The 20,019-nt window shown below is 39.3% G+C and overlaps 1 protein-coding gene across 3 annotated transcripts in view; it reads left to right on the top strand.

Moving 5' to 3' along the window:
• The window catches only part of rock2a (rho-associated, coiled-coil containing protein kinase 2a), a 49,485-nt gene that overhangs the window by 8,288 nt on the left and 21,178 nt on the right, over window positions 1-20,019 (top strand). For all 3 annotated transcript variants that reach the window (XM_053232398.1, XM_034302249.2, XM_053232399.1), the window contains exons 2-7: window positions 14,565-14,646; window positions 16,160-16,260; window positions 16,704-16,841; window positions 16,976-17,236; window positions 19,116-19,260; window positions 19,387-19,525. In XM_053232398.1, the coding sequence (XP_053088373.1) occupies window positions 14,565-14,646; window positions 16,160-16,260; window positions 16,704-16,841; window positions 16,976-17,236; window positions 19,116-19,260; window positions 19,387-19,525 (866 nt within the window). The remainder of the gene's footprint in view (window positions 1-14,564; window positions 14,647-16,159; window positions 16,261-16,703; window positions 16,842-16,975; window positions 17,237-19,115; window positions 19,261-19,386; window positions 19,526-20,019) is intronic.

Consider the following 20,019-nt stretch of genomic DNA (forward strand, 5'->3'; position numbering starts at 1 on the left):
TTGTATATCATGTAGATATGAGTTTCCAGAAACGTCACAAAACCACTTCCCCTGAATTATGGATGTGCGATACGGCAAAAATATGCAAGGTGTGTACCAAATGCAAAATGTTTCTCTGCATTACCAAAAAGAGAAACTGCTTCCAGGAGTATCATGGCTAAAAGCAAAACATGAAAAAGAACGAACACAAAACTAGATTGATTTGGGTTGAGTTTGAGGACAAAAAAATAAATAACAAAAATGGTATAAGCATGTGTTCAGTTTAAAGGGTTTTAATTGATATAGCTATCCAAATGTATCCAAATTGATATTTTAAGATCAAAATGATTGTAGATTGATATTAAACAAAGAACATCCGTGTTCTGATGAGTTTTTTATCTTTTAAGTTTGGCTGTCTTTTTGCACTAAAATAGTCCTTTTGTCCGCTATAGTGGACATGCTGTAAAATTAAAAATAAAAACAATTTTTAAAAAATTTTAACTGCAGTATGTTTTTGGAAGCAAAAGGCATAGGAAATCATACAAAATAAACAACTGAATGGCACTTTTTCCCTTGTTTCCCAGGAAGATATACAAGCTTTAATAGATTTACAAGATTTAACAATATAGGATTATGTCACGATACAAGATATCATTGAGATACAAGATGTGCACCATGATATTGAGACCTTGGAATTATCTGGGCAAAAATGATTTATAAATTAGTTATTTAGATTCCACTGAAACCGTGGGAGCTTTTACACCAAGATCTGGACTAAGAGTGTATTAAAAAAGAAAGAAAAATGAAAGTATCTGCTTTGACTGCTTTGAGGGGTTAAAGAAGCTCCAGCAAAACAGTGTGATATTGGAATAATAAGTTCAGAGATGTTTTATTCAGATTTTTTTTTAAATTGTGCATTAAATGAGGAACAGAAAATAAAATAAAACAAAAATAATGTTATTGTATATGTGGTACTATGACTAACCCTGCATTTACGCGTTTTTTACGCAAGAGCTTTTTTGTGTTTTAACTAGTTCGATTTAGAGGCTATATATAGCTACTACAGCTTCTCATCTGAAAAAAAAATGGACAGACCACGCCCACAAGAGACACTAGCAGTTTATTGCTTGCTAGCGTGAACGTAGGGTTACAGTTACAGAAGCACTGACATTTAGCCTTATCCACAATACTCGCTAGTGAAAAATATATCCTGGTGTTAATACATCACAACATGGATATCCTTTCATCGTGCCATCTAGCCCCGCCCTGAGTAAAGATAACTAATCATGGTGTTTTTCCAGAGTGCGTCTGGTAGAGGCAGGCAGCAGTTGGGAGGACGGCACTAACACTCAGGAGGTGTTGCTGCTGTGGAGCTCTGAGATAACCTCGCTGCAGCCTGGAATGTTGATGAGTCCTTATCTCTGTTTCTGCTCCCTTGTGGCTTTTCTGCTCAAAACAGAGAGAGTCGACCTGACACGCCGCTCCAGTTCCTTCATCCCTCCTCATATTGACTAGATCCATTAGTCCGTTTGACGGAACGCTGGTGTGTTCTCCGCCTCGGCGCGGTTCTTTAGGCAGCTGTTGAGCGAGGTGGTGTCGGTCCGCTTCCAAGTGAACCCTAGTGGAAAAAAAGTGATTTGACTGCAGGAAGTGAATCAAACCCGCTGTGCTAGATGTGAGACAGAGGGCCGAGCTGTATTTGAGTCAGGTTTGTGCGATATGGCAAAAATATTGTATCGCGATACTTATGATAAACCTTATGCATCGCGATATCGAGACCTTGGAATTCTAATTCTTTTTTATTTTTGCCAAGTTTGAAACAAGTTCGAAACATTATTTACGTTAGGGGTGGGCAAGATGACAAAAATATCAAATCAACATACTGCATGAGATTTCTGCGATTACACAATGCGCACCACGATATTTAACGCTGCTAACAAACTACCAGCAAAATAGCAGTGTTTTATGTAAAAAAAAAAAAAAAAAAAAAAAAAAAAAAAGTTGACCCTTATTTAATGTCTACAAAAATAAATTATTGAACACTGAAGATTTTTTTTTACAAAAAACAGTTACAAAGCTTTCATTGGTCAAGGAATAATAATAATTATTATTATTATTATAATTGTAATAAAATAGTAATTAATAATGAATAAAATTTTATTGTGTAATAGAACACAACGTTGCAGCAATTTCATTCAATTATGAAATCAATTAGGAATATATGTTTGTGTGTGTGTGATGACATAGAGAGGACTGGTGTGTGTGTGTGTGTGTGTGTGTGTGTGTGTGTGAGTGGTGATGACGTAGGGAGGACTGGTGTGTGTGTGTGTGTGTGTGTGTGTGAGAGTGAGAGTGTATACAGAGTAGCAGCTTGGTATGATGATGATGATTATGTAGGGTGGACTGGTGTGTGTGTGTGTGTGTGTGTGAGAGAGATGATGTAGGGAGGACTTTGTATTTGTGTGTGTGTGTGAGAGAGAGTAAATGTATACAGGGAAGCAGCTTTTTGTCATGATGATGATGATGATGATGAAGATGATAATGGATGAAGGATGCGTGTGTGTTTTGTTCCCTGTAGTGGAGGAGTGAAGGTGGATGTAAAGAGATGAGCCGAGAAGCAGTGTGTGGGAGTGAACAGATCTTCTGCTCACTCTCGCTCTCCCTAAAACACACTCACACTCACACACACACACACGCACACACTTTATCATCTTCCCTACTGCAGCGTCCCTGATTCCACAGGACAGGACCAGACGATGCACTCGTTTACGCCTGACGCTAAAGGAAAGAAAACGTTGTGGGCACCAGATGAGCACAGTGCAAACTGCATGACTAAATCATTACACTGATGAGAACTAGAGCCGGGCGATACGATGATATCATATCATATCAGTATCGTCATATAAATTATGTCGATAATATATATATTTTTTACAAACTTTAAATAGAAACCACCTCATTAGATGGTAAGGTCTTTTAAAGTTTTGAATCTTTTACAGTATTATTATTATTATTATTATTATTTTTTAAAGAGTTTATATTTATAGTTTATAAGTGTATATTTTTTCTTCATCACTCTTCAGTGTATTATTATTATTATTATTATTATTATTATTATTGTAGATATGAATTTATTTCTGTATTCATTTATTTAATTACAAATATTCTTTTTTATTTACATTTGTTAAATTCATTTACACTTTTGTTAGTGCAAAACTATTCTTTTGCGTGATATGATATTTTTTTATAAAATATCATATAAACATATTATATTGTTAGAACCTTATACTTCCAAGTGTTCAATGTTGTGACGCTTGTTATCGTGATCATTTTTGTCATATCAGATACCCGTAACGTAAATTATTATTATCATGTGTACTTTGGGCCCCACCTCGTATCTTTTTCAAGTGAAGTCAAGTGGCTTTATTGTCATTTCAACCATGCACATCTGGTACAGTACACAGTGAAATGAAACAGCGTTCCTCCAGGGCCATAGTGCTACATAAAACAACACAGAACTACATGAGATAATACTATATAAAGTGCACGTGAAAACGTGTGAAGCAGCACAAGACCTGATGCCGTTTGCGTGATGCTAAACCGCAGGCTATAAGCCTCAGTTATTTATTAGCTACATTGGCTTTGTAGCTCTAGTGGAATACTCCAGAAGCAAACGTGCCAGCTGATATGATCCGAATAACAAGCAATCCAATCTTGTCCTTAATGATATAACAAACATAATGAATTGGGATGAATGACAGGGAAAGAGTATAATGGTGTAATTAGCTTGAGGGTAATTTTAGTGCTTAATCATCTTCAGCTCGCAGTGAGGTCTCTCTCCGTGTCTTGTGGCGAATGAGCTGAATAAGCGTTTCTCAGTGAACCGTGACAGCTCCATCGAGCTCGGAGGAGTAAAAGTGCTGAGCTACGCGTACGAGACTTTACAGACTGAGCTGTAGATCACTCTGTGAATAAAAGAGTGTCTTACTGTGCAGTTTCTCTCTCCGTGTGTGTGTGTGTGTGTGTGTGTGTAGGGCACACACACACACACAGGGATTGATCACAGCCTCTTTAACTGTTAGCGTGATATTGACCTTTATAAAGCAGGTATACCTCAGGGGCGGAGAATGAGCTCACTAACGATCCGTAAACTGTGTGCTGTAAACTTCAGATTCGATCTCAGACGCTTCAGATCAGAAATTCTGGCTTTGGATGAATTGCTACAAGACTTTCAGTGCTTTTGGGGTCTAAATACAGCACAATATGACAAGAATATATTAGCGTAGTGATGACATGATCCATGTCATTAATCACAAATTGCTTAAAAACACAAAATATTGAAGGAAAAAATTAAGAGAAACAAAACGTGGTTTGTCTCTTGTGGGCGTGGCCTGTCTAGCTTTTTTTAGCTTCTGATGAGACATGGTACTAGCTATATATATCTTCTAAAGCTAACAGGTTCAACACAAAGTAAATAAAGCACTAATCAGTGTGAAAATCGGTTGTTGATTTACTTTACTCAGCACTCTCGGTTCATACTAGCGCCGTTCTCAGATTAGATTAGCAAAGTGAGCTAACTGTGCTAACTACTTACACCAACAATCTCTGCTACTTCCGTCCAAGCTTTATTTTTATTGTCTAGATAGATGTTTTTGACAGGATGAGATGAAACCACGGTTAGAAATTTTTCTTCCAAAGGTTAAAAGGGAAATAATTGCAGGTAGGAACTAAAGTTTGAGCTGGGAACTGAAGAAACGTCGGATCACGCGCGCCGTAGGTTTGGTCCGACGAATCATTCGAGCCAATCGTTTGGATTTGTCACTCAACAGCATCATTATATCATAATTTATGCAGAATTGAGAAATTTTCAGTTCAGATGCCACTGAAATTGTGGCTGTCGCTTGCTAGAGTGTCTCTATGCAGCGTACACGCATGAACCTTGTAATAATTTCCTGGGAGTTGTACCAGGTCTTGTTCCAGTCCTTTGACACGTCAGTGTCCTGCTTGTATCCAGCAGTGAAATTTCACACCCCTTTGGATGATGTGGAATTTCATTGTCCTCTTATCAGTAATACGTGAACAGCAGTAGTGTTCCTGTTGCTATTTGAGTGTAGACTTGCGTACGCTACGCGGGTTGCATACGAATCAGGAACGAGTGTTCGTTTTCCTATTGCATCATTTTCATCAACTGATGAACCTAATGTGTCTAGGTAGATCTAGCTAGCTTGCTAACGTCAGGATTATTTGCTGATGGATGCTAGCTAACAAAATAATCTAGCACTAAGCTTATTTTTATGTTATGCCAGGTTTATTTTTGTTTCACAGAACAGCTAAACAATGACACAAAATAAAACCGTTGCGTTATGATTTGATAACGTCAGGTTTATTTTTGTTAGCGTAGTTAGTGGACTAGCTTCCTGTAGATATTGGACACGTTGATATTCGTGTCTATATGTTGAATGTTACGATATTAACCGAGGAAAACCCCTGGTACTGGCCATATTTTTATCCTCAATAACTGTATTATGTGTAGCATTATGTTTAATGCATGCGAAATACTGTAGTATATTTTATAAGCTGTAAGTTTTTCTTTATGATGCTTTTATGATCGTAGTGCAGTTTATGATAACCGAAAGATTTAAAATTGTAAAGCAGAAAAAGATCATTTGTATTACTTATTGCAGCCATTAGAGCTTTTTAGTCTGAGTTTTATTATAATTTCATTAAATTTTATTACAATTTCTGTAAGTTACTGGGATTGAACAGCTTTCCTTTAGTGTGACTGGTGATGAAGTTTAAACCTAATCAATAACGGTGACATGTTTATTACTGTAACTATACATTATAGTGTGTGTGTGTGTGTGTGATTTATTGTTATTTAATATTATATTTATATGAACTATAATAACGTTAATTGTTTCAGTTAATGAATTAGTAAATACTTTATTATTTATATAAATAATTGCAGAGTCATTGTATTTGTCATTGTGTACATACATTAAGTCATTATGGTTATAATTTATTACTTATCATAGTTATATATAATAATATAGTTACTATAATATATTTCACAGCTCTGTACACATTGTGTATTAGTCACAAAATCTGTGTGTGTGCTGCAGCAGGAGTAAATTAGCATAATTAAAGTCTTCAAACTAATTAAATTAGTCGTGATGGTGTAAAGGTGCAGGACCTCAGGCTCATTAACGATGAATGACGTCTCGAAGATCAGCAGCTGCGTGTCGAGCAAAACATCCAGCAGATGCATTATGTGATGAAGGGTATCGCTAACGACGCTGTGTGTGTGTGTGTGTGTGTGTGTGTGTGTGTGTCTTGATTTATAATATTAACGTTACTATTTTTTGCTCATGATACCCTCATCATTGCTTCATACATCATCACTTTTAGCACGTTTGCTAATTGCTAACTCTCAGTTTGGATAAAAAAAACTACTTAAGAGACACCTGAAACAGAGTGAGCGTTCGTTTCATGTCTGTTCATGTTGCATTTTCTGGGTTAAAGAATTTATTGTTGCGTTAGATTTAAAAAGTGTTGCCAATTAGTAAACGCTGTTTTGCTGGCAGTTTGTTAGCTAAACCACGAACCTAAATGTCATGATGCGTATTGTGTATTGTAGAAACGTCTTCAGGTATCGTGATATGATATTTTCGTCGTATCGCTTGTCTCTAACAGAGAAAAGATCTCGTTTCATCGAGTAAAATAAAAATTGTCCAGGGGGTAACGAACAGCTTGACGTCAATCGCTGAGAAATGGAGTCCATCTGACAGTCCTGGTAGTGTGAACACACACACACACCCACACACACACACACACACACACACACACACACAGTGTTTGCTGTCACTGCTTTTAATCCATTAAAGAGACAAGAGTGCAGGATGGACTGAGATTAGATAGACTGATGGACAAATAGCCTGATCTCTCCCTCTCTCTCTCCCTCTCTCTCTCTCTCTCTCTCTCTCTCTCTTTCTTTCTCTCTTTTCCCATCGTGCTCTTTGTCTTCATTTTCAGGACACAGTACTTGCGTGACTTTTTCATTCCTGATGCACATCTCTATGGAACATTTATCTGATTAATTATTCTGTAATAAACGAGGGAAGAGGGACCTTATGAGCTGCTGCACTTCTGATATAAGACGGATAGAGAGATGGACAGATAGATGACGGGAACACGGACGAGTGTTTGTCTATTTCTAGACACGGAGCTAAATAACTAATAATTACTTCAAATGCTTACGTCCACCCACCACTCTCCCCTTTTCTGTCTCTCTTTCTCTATCTCTCTCTCCTTCTTTGTCTGTCTCTCACCCTGTTCATTCTTGCCATTTCTCTCTGTTTTTCTATTTCTCTTCTTTCTTTCTCTCTCTCTATATATATATATCTCTCTGTCTTTCTCCATCATCTTTTTTTCTACTTTTCCCCTTCTCTTTTCCCTCTCTCTCTCTTTCTCCCTCTCATTTTTTCTTTTCTTTCTCTCTGTTCTTTTTGATCTCCATGTTCTTATTCTCTTCCTCTCCTTTCTACCTTGTTTCCTTTCTTTTTATAAGTTATTCTATCTTTCTCTACTCTCTATTTTTGCTATTCCCTCTTTCTTCCTCTCTTTTATACCTTTAATTCTTTCCTCCATCTTTCCGTCTTTCCACCTCCATTCTCGCTCTTTTTCTGTCTCCTCCTTTCCTCATTCTCTTTATCTCCCTTCCCCCTCACTCCCTCATTCCCTCACTTATTGTGTGTGTGTGTGTGTGTGTGTGTGTGTGTGTGTGTGAGCAGTAGGGAGAAACACTGCCTTATAAGGTGCTGTGATAGTGGCCTTGTCCATTTTTACACACACACACACACACACACACACTGCGTTCCTCCTCTCGCCCTCTCGTCCTCCTCACAGAAAAGCAGCGACTTTCTCTCGCTCTCCAGACACACCCTCGACCACTCGCTCACTTGCTCACTAGTCCACTTCCCCTTAAAGAGAAACTGACAGGAAACTAAATTAATAAAACAACTTCAGTTTCACTCGGCCCTCAAGGTTTCAGAAAGGTATATGAACAAAAACAAAAAGTGTAAAATTCTGATAATCAGGAACTTTTAATATCTCCTACTTTACCACAGTTTCCATATAAAGTGGGTGGGGCTAATCTTGGGTAAAGCTTGAGTAAGCTTTGTACTAACCAATCACAGTGCTCATCCCTCCTTCAGATCTTTTTTTTTAAAAAAAAAAAAACAACCTACTGAGCAAGAGTCACTGGTGAGCGAAAACAGGCTAGTGAAGGAAGAGAAAAGCTAACCTAGCATGCTAATGCCGCTAACAATGGCCTGACAGCAGAATTTCCATGTGATGGAATATGTTTCTAATTATATTTTAATTTAACAGCTGCATATTCTTTATTTAATTATTCAGTAAGGAAAAGCAGGAAAAATTTAATCACTGGTTAAAAAAATAACAATCAATGTGTTATTGTGAAAGCTGACCTCGCAAGCGAGGGCTAACCGGCGAGCAAAAAGAGGCTAGCGAGCAAAAGTCAACATGCTGAGTTAAAGATAACAAAGAAAGTAAAATTCTGAAGAAAAAACATGACTTTTTATTTTCATTTTTTCATTGTGAAGATTATTAGTAAAGGAAAAGCAGGAAAAATTTAATCACTGGTTTATAAAATTGAGGTTTGGTAGTTTGAGTTGCTGAGAGTTGTGGTATTTTGACTTTCTGTATTTTGGTTCTTGGTATTTTGAGTTGTAGTGTTTGAGTTACGGTATTTTCAGTAATGGTATTTTGAGTTGTGTTTTAACTTTCGGTATTTTGAGTTGCTTATTTTGAGTTGCTGTATTTTGACTAGCAGCATTTTGAGTTGCTTTATTTTGAGATGCCGTATTTTGAGTAGTGGCATTTAGTGTTTTGGTATTTTTATGTTGCAGCATTTTGAGTTTCCATATTTTGTTTTTGAGTTGTGGTATTTAGAGACTTTTTTCCCTTGGTTTTGATCGTCCATTGCTCTGCTTTTATTGTGCAGATCTGGAAAGCCTGATTTCACTCAGTCGTCAGCTATAAACCTGCACTTTAGAGCGCAGCATGCTAACGCGATAGCTACTTTACAGATATCCTGGCGCCGTGACAATGCCGGCCCTTACGGTATTTATTTATTTATTTATTACTTCTTTATCGATCCAGATGTTTTTACAGCAGAGTGAGATGTAAAAATCTTCTAAAGACTTGATGTCTCTCAGGATAATGCAGCTTGCATAATTTAAATCATGAGCTTTTATAGGAACTGAGAACTGTTTAAGTGAGGAGCTGAAGCAAGAGTGTGTGTGTGTGTGTGTGTGTGTGTGTGTGTGTGTGTGAGGGATGATGAAGGTGGATATGAGACATCAGTATTAACACCTCTGTCTGAGTGTGGGACGATTTAGCACATTGTGCAACCGTTTGTGTGCGTGCGTGTGCATGTGTGCGTGCGTACATGCGTGTGTGTGTGTGTGGACACTGCGAGTGACTCATGCTATACTCAGTGAATAAGTGTGGAGATGAAAAGTGCTCTGACATTGTTCTCTCATTTGTTCAGCATCCGTCCATCCGTACATTTTTGTTCTCCTCCCACAGCTGAAGATGTTGTAATAATTGATGATGGACAGCGAGAAATATTGGTAACTGACCTATAATTATCCAGGATGTGCCGACTTGTAATGCGTTTCTGAAAATAATAAAGATTTTCGGATACGTTGTAAGCATTTAGTTAATCACAGAAACATCCAAGTGTTGAAACAGAATTTGAATTATGATGTTGTGCAACAGTTCAAACTCTTCCTCTGAGATTAGCGTAACTTTTAATGCATGAAGCAACTCTTGATTTTCCTACCTACTCCCTTCCACTAGAGTCCCTATCACTGTTGCTTACATACTTAATGTCTGTGATTATGTACAGATAAGGAAGTATTTGACTTGCCTAGAACAGAGGACGTCAACTGGCAGAACTCAGTCAGATGCACATTTAAAGTACTTCAGCTGATCGAAAAATATCATAGCAGAACCGATTAAATTAGGAAAAAACTGGCTGTAGTTTCAGCGACTCCAGTTTTCTAAACACGACCCGTCGTGGATTCAGTAGCAGATCCTCTCTTGTGGTTTATCCAATCACATGCATTTGTGTAAATTAGCTGCAGGTAACTCAGTAGGAAAAAGAAGGATTTTCACTGATTCGCATAGATTTTTCATCTGGTATGTGAACTGATGACATGGCTTGTGCCAAAGAAACAAAAAAGTCAGTGACAAAAACAAAGTTCAAAGATGATTGGATGGAGAAGTGTATGTTTATTCTCAAATTCAGTACAGACGTCTCGTCTGTTCAGAGTTCATGGCTCGAGTCAAACGTAGTGACATGAGGCGCCACGATGAAACAAAACATCCATCCATCCATCAATTTTCTGTACAGCTTATCCTACCCAGGGTCGCGGGAGAGCCTGGAGCCTGGAGCCTGGAGCCTGGAGCCTATCCCAGGGGACTCGGGGCACAAGGCAGGGGACACTCCGGATGGTGTGCCAACCCATTACACGAAACAAAACATAACTTCTTCAAATTGTCTTATTTATAGCCATAAACTGATCGTTAATGGTTAAGAACTAAAAAAGTAACTCGTCGCTGTTCAGTCTTGTTAGTGATTAAGGAATTTCCGACCTCCAATCAGGAAAAAACAAAGAAAACGCCCCCTCAAGTCGAGAACTGTGGACAGTCTCCTCAACTCAGCGGCTGACGTCAGATCGACATGGCCGCTCACAGCGTCAGCAGTAAACACAGCAGCCCTTCTTACCTTCAAATGAGTTTTACTGTAGAAACAAGTATTCGCTTTAGATCAGTTAACAGACACATTTGCTTGTTAAATCTACGACATTGACTCTTCTCTTCACTGTTCTGAGGTAAATACTGTATATGCGTCACTCAGTTAGCTGGCTAGCTTGCTGCTACCAATAAGACAAACATGGCCATGTTTTCCCCTGCACTTTGTAGCTTTGTATATCAGAAAAGCGTCCCGTCTCCTCTGCTGACCATAACAACCGTTTTCCTGCCACCATGAAGCAGGAGGTGTAGGAAAGCTGAACCAGTCCCGTTACTCGAGAGCGGAGAGCTTTCACACACAACGTGGACCACACCACAGCTTAGTGGAAGTGAACCCCAGAGCACCATTATGAAGAGGACCGTGGATCAGATCTCAGGACCACTCCTGGGCTTGAAAACAGCTTTCGCACTTCTCCAACCTCTCGGGGCAAACACGAGCGTGAAACTACGTAGTACACAATAAAATAAAAACTTCACGTTGATGAGAAGAGCAGTATTATACAAAGTATGCCGATGACGACTTGTGATATTAATAAAGGCGTCTCGGTTGTAGGCGTTAACCTGAAGGAAGCCGCGTGACGCTGTAGCTGGTGACACTGTAAAGATTTTCTGGTGCGTTTTGTGTAACGGAGCTGACGATCTGTCGGGACTCGGGTGAGGAACGTTTCCATGCCAGCGGCCCGGCGGTGAAGTGAAGGAGTCGCGCTGCTCATTAAAGCAGCTGCTGAGGGATTTTTAGCACGAGCGTCAACAACGCGAGCACTCGCAGAACTGAGACGGTTCCAGCTTACAGGCTCACGTGTAGGGCTGGGCGATACGGCGGGATAATAATACTGTGATATCACGATACACTTTTTTCCAATATCACGGGTATCACTGTATCTTTTAATAACCTTTTTATGTTCTGATTGAAAGCGGCCAATTAGATATTATCTTTGAAACTTTCTGTTATTTATTCTTCATTATTATTTATTATTCATTATTGATTATTTAATGCCTACAGAACTCAATTTTGTAAAAATGGCTAAATATAATGATGCATTTCATATATATATATATTGTAAAAGTGTCTTTTAAGTATCGCAATATGAAAAATATCACATCGTCACTCACCCTTAATGTAAATGGCAGGTTTATAATTGTAATTCTTTTTTTTTTTGGGAAAAAAAGGCAGAACCTTATAATTCCCACTTTTTGATATGCGTGTCTGTATTGCAGAAGAGTCTTTAAATATCGTGATGTATTGTATTGTTAGTTATTTCATTTTTATAAAAAAGCTTAAATATAAAAATACACTACACTATCATGCTTGTCATACAAGTAACTTGATAGGTGTGTAATTATTAGCTACTTCCCATCTGATGATGTGCGGAAAGTATTGGTGCCCTTGGTGCATTTGGTACACAGTTCATCGATGGGGAAAAAAATCCACCAGTTTAAAACAAAGAAAACACATATGATGGAAGTAGTGTTTTTCTCTGTTTCTCTCTTTTTTTCTAGACCAGGAATAGCGAATTAGTTGGATTTTTCTATGGATTTCCGTTATTTCTGGAGCACTAGTGCTGCCTATCTACACAGCCTCTTCCTGAAACCAACACTTGGTGTATTTTGCAGTTCCCTGATTAAGAACAGAACAAAATGTCGTGTTGTGATTGTGTAACATGGTGTTAGAGCGGTGCTGGTGTCGGATGGAGATTCGGGGCTTTAGAGTTCCTCTCTCGCTCCAGGTTTCCCCGCTCCCTCCTCCTGCGCTCTGCCTGTTTCTCCCCGTAATCGTTCCAGCTGCTATTTTTAAGCGTGGAATCTGGTGTAAAGTGTTGTGTTTGGGTCGGGCCTTTTATAGCTGTGGTGCAGTGGTGGGTTTCTGCCCGTAGCTGGAGCGGCTCCTTTTCCATTAATAGCTGAATACATTTATTAAACTTAAACAAAACGGATATTATGTTTGGGTATAAGGGGGGTGCAATATGACAAAAATATCATATCACGATACTGTAAGGCCAGCCTGAATGAAAATTGGGACATTTCGCTGCTTCCATGATTTAAAAAGACTTCTTTGTTGCTCGAATTTCACTTTGCGTAACGCTTTCACGATAACGGATACGGCTGGCCAACATGCTGATAAAATCGTGATAAATGATTTCACAGTACACTTTTCTGAGATCTCATGCATATCGAGAAATCTTTTTTAAAGTCTTTTTAAAATAATAATGAAAAGCTCTGTTAAGATGCAGCTGATTTGATGTTGTTATTTGTTATTTATTATTTTATGTCTACAGAACCAGATTTTGGACTGTAGTTTAAAATTGTACAATATTACATTTTTACAGATTTTTTTTTACGCAACTTTATAGTTTTGCCAGCGGTTTGTTAGCATAATATTGTGTGTCGTAGATATGTTTTCAAGTGTCTTGATATGATATTATATGATATTTTTGTCATATCGCCCACCCTTACCCACGATGCCGTTCGACTGCCTGCTGATAGTGGTGCAGTAGGATCTAGCCCTCGCTTCATCTCTGCCTAAAGGGAGCGATGCAGCGGCGCTTTAATGCTGTAGTCTGTACGCTGTGCTCAGACAGATCAGGTTCCAGAGCTTTAACTTTGATGCTAATACCAGCGTCAGCGCCATCGCGCTCGTCATTTCATACATCACTAACTAGCCGAGCCGAGTCTCTGCTCTTGTATATCTCCTTGTGTTAAAAGGTCAAGTGATTGTTATGAAATGAAATTTTAATATCAGCTCTAAAAACACAGACACACACACACACACACACACACTGTAGGAGGTTAATATATTTATATCAGCCTGTTGCTTTGTGTGTGTGTGTGTGTGTGTGTGTTTAGAGCTGAACACTGAATACTTTTGAACACTTATAAGGCTGACTACATGAATTCAGGTCTGTTGTGTCTGTTGTGGTTTACATACCAGACAAGATCACCATGGAAACGCTTACCGGGGAAAACAGTCCAACACACACACACACACACACACACACACACACACACACACTCTCTCTCTCTCTCTCTCTCTGTCACATTGATTACAGTCCTCATTTCACTGTTCGAACCCGCTGTCCTAATACTGCATGTTTTTTAGCCATCCGGAAACAAACACACACACACACACACACACACACACACACAGGAAATAACACATTCCGCTCGAGACTCCAGAGAGTGTCATGGAGCTCTGTGATTCCATCATTTCCTGTTTCACTGTCTTTTCGCGAGAATGTGAATTGACACACACACACACACGCCTTCACTTACACGTGTGATGTGCTGAATGTCTTCTAAAATTCTATAAGCCTGTGTTGTAATGGCAATTACTCACACGCATACGCGCACGCACACGCGCACGCACGCACACACACACACACACAGTTTGTCTTGACCTTCCTCTGACATACATTATTAATTGAGCTAATTAATGCTAGGCTTTATCTAACCCTGACCTTAACCTCAGTAACCCAAAGAAATCTTAACTATATCTTTAAATATGAAACTGCAGTTTATCTTTTTTTTTTTAATGCAGTTGTCCTTGTGGGGATCTGTACAAGGCCAAAACTTTAGATATTCCTATCCTTATGGGGACAAGACACACACACACACACACACACACACACAAAAGATGTTTCATGTTTAAAGAGACATGCTGAATAACAGCAGGAAACTGTACCTGACATTATCAGCACTCATACAAACGAGGATCAATATCCACTTTCTCTTCTCTTCGTCTCTTTCAGGACGCCATGAGCGCCATGGTGTTAGATCTGAACTTTCCCGCCTTACGCAAAAACAAGAACATCGAAACCTTCTTGAACAGATGTGAGTATTGATGTGAGCTATGAAGTTGAGCAACATCTGGTCACTGTGTTTCTCACACACACACACACACAAAGATGACTTTCAGGAATCAGCTCCAAACCAGCTCTCTGTCGTACAAGCTGTTCAGTGTGTCGAAACACAAGGTAGCTCGCTAACGTCCATCTGCGTCAACGTTTAAAACTTTTATATCTTGAACTTTTGTCATTTGTCATTTGTTTTAGTGTTTATTAATTTTTCAGCTTCACACAGCCTGTGAAGTTGATAAACAAAAAATTATGGCATTTTAAATAAATATGAATATAAAAAAATTCTTCTGCCCCAGATTTTTTTTTTTAAAAGAACAAAGTTGGATTTTAACATTAATTTTTCAGATTTATTAAAAACCTGCAATCCAGTTAGACATTGGATCATAATCATGTGACTAGAATTTTCAGTAGGTCACTAATTTTATTGATTTTACATTTATTTATTTTGGACTTGTGCCCAAATAAGCAGCGAGTCACATTTGTGTAATAATTTACAGAAATAAATTCTGCAGTTGATTAATTTAAGCATTTAAATGAGGTTTCTAATAATGTTTTGTCTCTCTTTCCGGATTTATAATATTAAAATGGCTGAAAGTTTTCCTGTAGAAGTCCCGCTTTTATGAATAAACTTTAAATCTCTTCAAAATGCCAAACGACTGCAAACACCACCGCACCCCAGGATGGAGGAATCGTTGTAGTCGCAGCTCTTCTGTTTTATTTTGGTCCAGATAATGCAGGCTGGTTGTCACTCATAAGCATTAACGATACATCAGTGAGGAATTTTATAAAATATATCACAATCTCAAAATAAGGAAATATAAAAACAATGGAACTGCTCTTAAGTTTCGTTTAAAAAGCCGTACAGACGTCCATCTGTGTCTCAGTTTAGTTTTGATAAATTCTCCATCCATCCTGCATCCCACTTTCCTCCGTTGCCATAGCGACTGTAGTGTTATGTACCGCAGTGGGAGAATGACTCAACGCTCCGACAGTGAATCAGCCGAGTGTATATTTATTTATTAAATTACTTATTTATTTAGTGCTGAAGCATGTAGAGTTTTATTCGTGCTCGTATTAGTTTGATTTTTACACAAATCAATTGTCATTTGTAACGTTGTCCATTGGAAGCACACGTAAATTAATTTTTAATAACTATTAAATAATAAACCCACAAATAACTCTCACTATTCAAGTGGTTAAATTCACAAGAACACTGTTGCTAGGCAACTGGAAACTATGGACCTAGAAAGACTTCTCACGGCTGGTTTATTGTAACGGAGGCTGGGTTTAGCTAGCTAGTGCTTAGCTAGCATGTTTTACGTCTTTAATACAGACAGAAAAATATCACAGTGAGAGTGGAAACGTCATCAAGATTCACCTGAGACGTGTTGGAAAAATACTAAGAAAAGACTCTGAAATTACACCGTAATTACCCTTAGCATCAACCGCTAGTGTGTGTGTGTGTGTGTGTGTGTGTGTGTGTTTAGACGAGGCAGTAATGGGTGATATCAGAGATCTGCAGATGAAGCCGGAGGATTTCGATAAGGTGAAGGTGATCGGCAGGGGAGCATTCGGAGAGGTGCAACTGGTAAGATTATAGAAATAAAAAAGATCATTTAATTCATTTTATTTTGTAAAACTTTAGAGTTGTGCCTTTGAAGCCATCTTGAAAGGTTATAAATATTTTTATGGATCCATAGTTTCAGGGAAATTAATTTGAGAGCCAAAGTGCAGAAATTGTTATTGCATTAGTTTAAGAAAATGCTAAAAAAAAAAAAAAAAAAATTAGGAAATTCTTGGTATTAGTGATGTGACGAGTGTTGTTGCATCATTAATAAACAAGCCAATCAGATTCCAGTATGCAAATGAAGACCAAATGAGACTGGTTTATTGGGGGAGGGGTCTTATTTGTTCCTAATTTGCATATGCAGATTCAGTATTTATTGATGTGTTTAGGTGCTTCTGTGCCTTTATCTGATTGATGGTAGTTTTTGTGGAACTGAGAAAGTGTGTGTGTGTGTGTGTGTGCAGGTGAGACACAAGGCATCTCAGAAGGTTTACGCTATGAAGTTGCTGAGTAAATTTGAGATGATCAAGCGCTCAGACTCTGCATTTTTCTGGGAGGAGAGAGACATCATGGCATTCGCACACAGCCCCTGGGTCGTACAGGTCAGACACACACACACACACACACACACACACACAATCTGAGCTGTACACTTGTATAGTAAAGAACAACACACACACACTACTAACTCTCTCTCTCTCTCTCTCTCTCTGTCTCTCTCTGTCTCTCTCTCCAGCTGTGCTGTGCGTTTCAGGACGACAGGTTCCTCTACATGGTGATGGAGTACATGCCGGGCGGAGACCTGGTCAACCTCACTAGTACGTACGACGTTCCAGAGAAGTGGGCCAAGTTCTACACGGCGGAGGTAGTCATGGCTCTGGACGCCATCCACTCCATGGGCTTCATCCACCGAGACGTGAAGCCCGACAACATGCTGCTGGACCACAATGGCCACCTCAAACTCGCCGACTTCGGCACCTGCATGAAGATGGACTCGGTAAGGGGCTGTGTTCCGAATCAGCCTGAGGGTTATGATGGGCACCGCAGGGACCAAACTGACCTCGGTGATGCGTGTTCTGCTGGCGTAGCTGCACAGGGGCTGTATTCCAAATCATCACATGACCATCAATTCGTCACTGGGGAGGGAACGAGGCCCTTTTTTAGCGCACAGCTCTAGTTCGCGTGAATATAAAATAGTTACCCTAGGGGAGATTGGAAACAGGCCCAAGCTTGACAAATCATATTCTGCCAATGAAGCTGCACAGGTGCTGTGTGTCAAATCAGAGGAATAGTTTTGAAGGGAAGTAGCCTTTAAAATGAGTGAGGTGGTTATGGTTAATTCTCTGGGGAGTACACTTAAAGAACAGCTCGAACTTGCTGACTAGCCCCTGCGCCAAGATTAGGGACAAGGCCTACTTCTGCTGCTGTGGATACACAGGGGCTGTGCTCCGAATTAGTAAAGTGGTTATGGTTAGCACTCTGGGAAAGGAGCAAGGCCTGCTTTTGAGCATCCTTGTACATACGACATCTTATAATCTTGCAGTTGCTGACTTTGGCATGAAGATTCACTTCGCTAAGAGGACATTTGGAACAGACCCATTTCACCTATACTTGGGTGATAAATGTTGCCAATGGCTGTGTTTCAAACTCCTCTAACTTTTTACATTGTCTTTGACTTGCTTAGGCATGTGTTTCATTCAGACATCGTCTGGGTTGCGTTTTATCTGAACCTCGTACTGGCTGTGTTTCATTAAGCTTTGTCTTGTCCACATTTCACTTGGGCCGTGTTTCGCTCGAGCCTGATCTGGACCGTGCTTCTTCTGAGCTTTCGTGCTAAATAGTCTGCACTTCCAGTTTCCTGCATTTTTTTTTTTAAATCCGTGCTGAATGAGCCAGGCGTAGGGTGAAAGGTCAGAGAGTTTAAGTCACCTCTGAGTGACCTGAATGCAGTGTGTGTGTGTGTGTGTGTGTGTGTGTGTGTGTGTGTGTTTGTGTAGGGGTTTTTCCTGTCTGCTGTCACCACCTAGTGCAAAGACACAGAATTACACCCAGCAAGAACCTCCCTGTGGCTTTGAGGGAGATGATAAAACGCTCCTCATCAACATTTCCTCTTGGTTTTCCCTTTAAGAGCTGTTTTATTACTCCACTAGCTGAAGTACAGTTTGTTAGATAATCCCTTTGAGGGGTGAGGGATAAGGGACAACTTACCCAAAATGCATTGCAATCTGATGTAGTTTTCTTTTTAAAACATAACATTTGACTTGCTACATTGAAATTAGATTCTTTCAGCTGTTCATAACTTTATTACGTTATTCTGCTAGCCTGTTAGCACACTAGCAAGGCTCTGTACAGTGTAAAAATTGTTTTAAATACTACATTTCAGACATTTTCCTAAAACTTTTTAAGCATTTAGTATAAACCTTACTGAATTTGGTTAACAAATCACAATCCTGCTGCTTCTTGCCTTTTATGCTCTTCTAGTTTTTGTTAGCTTTGCGTAGCAGGCGTATCCTGTTAATTAGCATAAAAACACTCTCTGACTAGCTTGGTCTTGCTATCTGCTGCATTCTGTTCCCTGCAAGCTCAAATTATTGCACATAATTTGCATTAAAATGCTTCGTAGCAAACACAACACTTCTACCTGCTACATTACACACTTTTATAATTAGCTTTGCTAACATTTTTGACTGAAATGTCTTATTAATATGTAAACACTTGATTAGCTGACTAGCATAGTCTCGCTTACTGCTGCTTTTTGTGCCGTTTTAGTGTGTTTTGATTTGCTAGCATTTTTGACAGAGGTGTCTGTCAAAAACTATCCATCGGATGAACCGTATACAGCACGCTGAAAAAAGTGTGTTGTGATTGATTTTCAGACGGGCATGGTGCACTGTGACACAGCGGTTGGCACGCCCGACTACATCTCACCCGAGGTGCTGAAATCACAGGGAGGAGACGGGTACTACGGGCGCGAGTGTGACTGGTGGTCTGTTGGAGTCTTTCTTTTTGAGATGCTCGTAGGTAAGTGGTGGAGGAGGGGATTGAGAACAAATGGAGCAGTACGTCTTGCTGCATTCTCACTCTGCCATCTTATAAATCTGTGATCGTGTGTGTATGTGTGTGTGTGTGTGTGTGTGTGTGACACAGGTGACACTCCGTTCTACGCTGACTCTCTGGTAGGAACCTACAGTAAAATCATGGACCATAAGAACTCGCTGAACTTCCCAGATGATGTCGAGATCTCAAAGGAGGCCAAAAATATCATCTGTGCCTTCCTGACAGACAGGTGAAAGGCATCATGGGATTGTTCTTACAGTCAGGTCCATAAATATTGGGACAGTGACACAGTTTTGGTAATTTTGCCTCTGTACACCACCACAGCGGATTTGAAATGAAGCAGTCAAGATGTGACTGAAGCGCAGACTTTCAGCTTTAATTCAAGGGGTTTAACAAAAATATTGCATTAACCGTTTAGGAATTACAGCCATTTTTTACAGAGTTCCTCCATTTTCACAGGCTCAAAAGTAATGGGACAAACTAATATAATCATAAATATTAGGATTATTTTTATTACTTGGAGGTAAATCCTTTGCAGTCAATGACTACCTGAAGTCTGGACCCCATGGACATCACCAAATGCTGAGTTTCCTCCCTTGAGATGATTTGCCAGGTCTTTACTGCAGCTATCTTCAGTTGCTGCTTGTTTGTGGGTCATTCTGCCTTGAGATTTGTCTTCAGTAAGTGAAAAGCAGCTCAGTTGGGTTGAGGTCAGGTGACTGA

This window comes from Pangasianodon hypophthalmus, chromosome 3 (genome assembly GCF_027358585.1).
Source record: "Pangasianodon hypophthalmus isolate fPanHyp1 chromosome 3, fPanHyp1.pri, whole genome shotgun sequence".
Lineage (NCBI taxonomy): Eukaryota > Metazoa > Chordata > Actinopteri > Siluriformes > Pangasiidae > Pangasianodon > Pangasianodon hypophthalmus.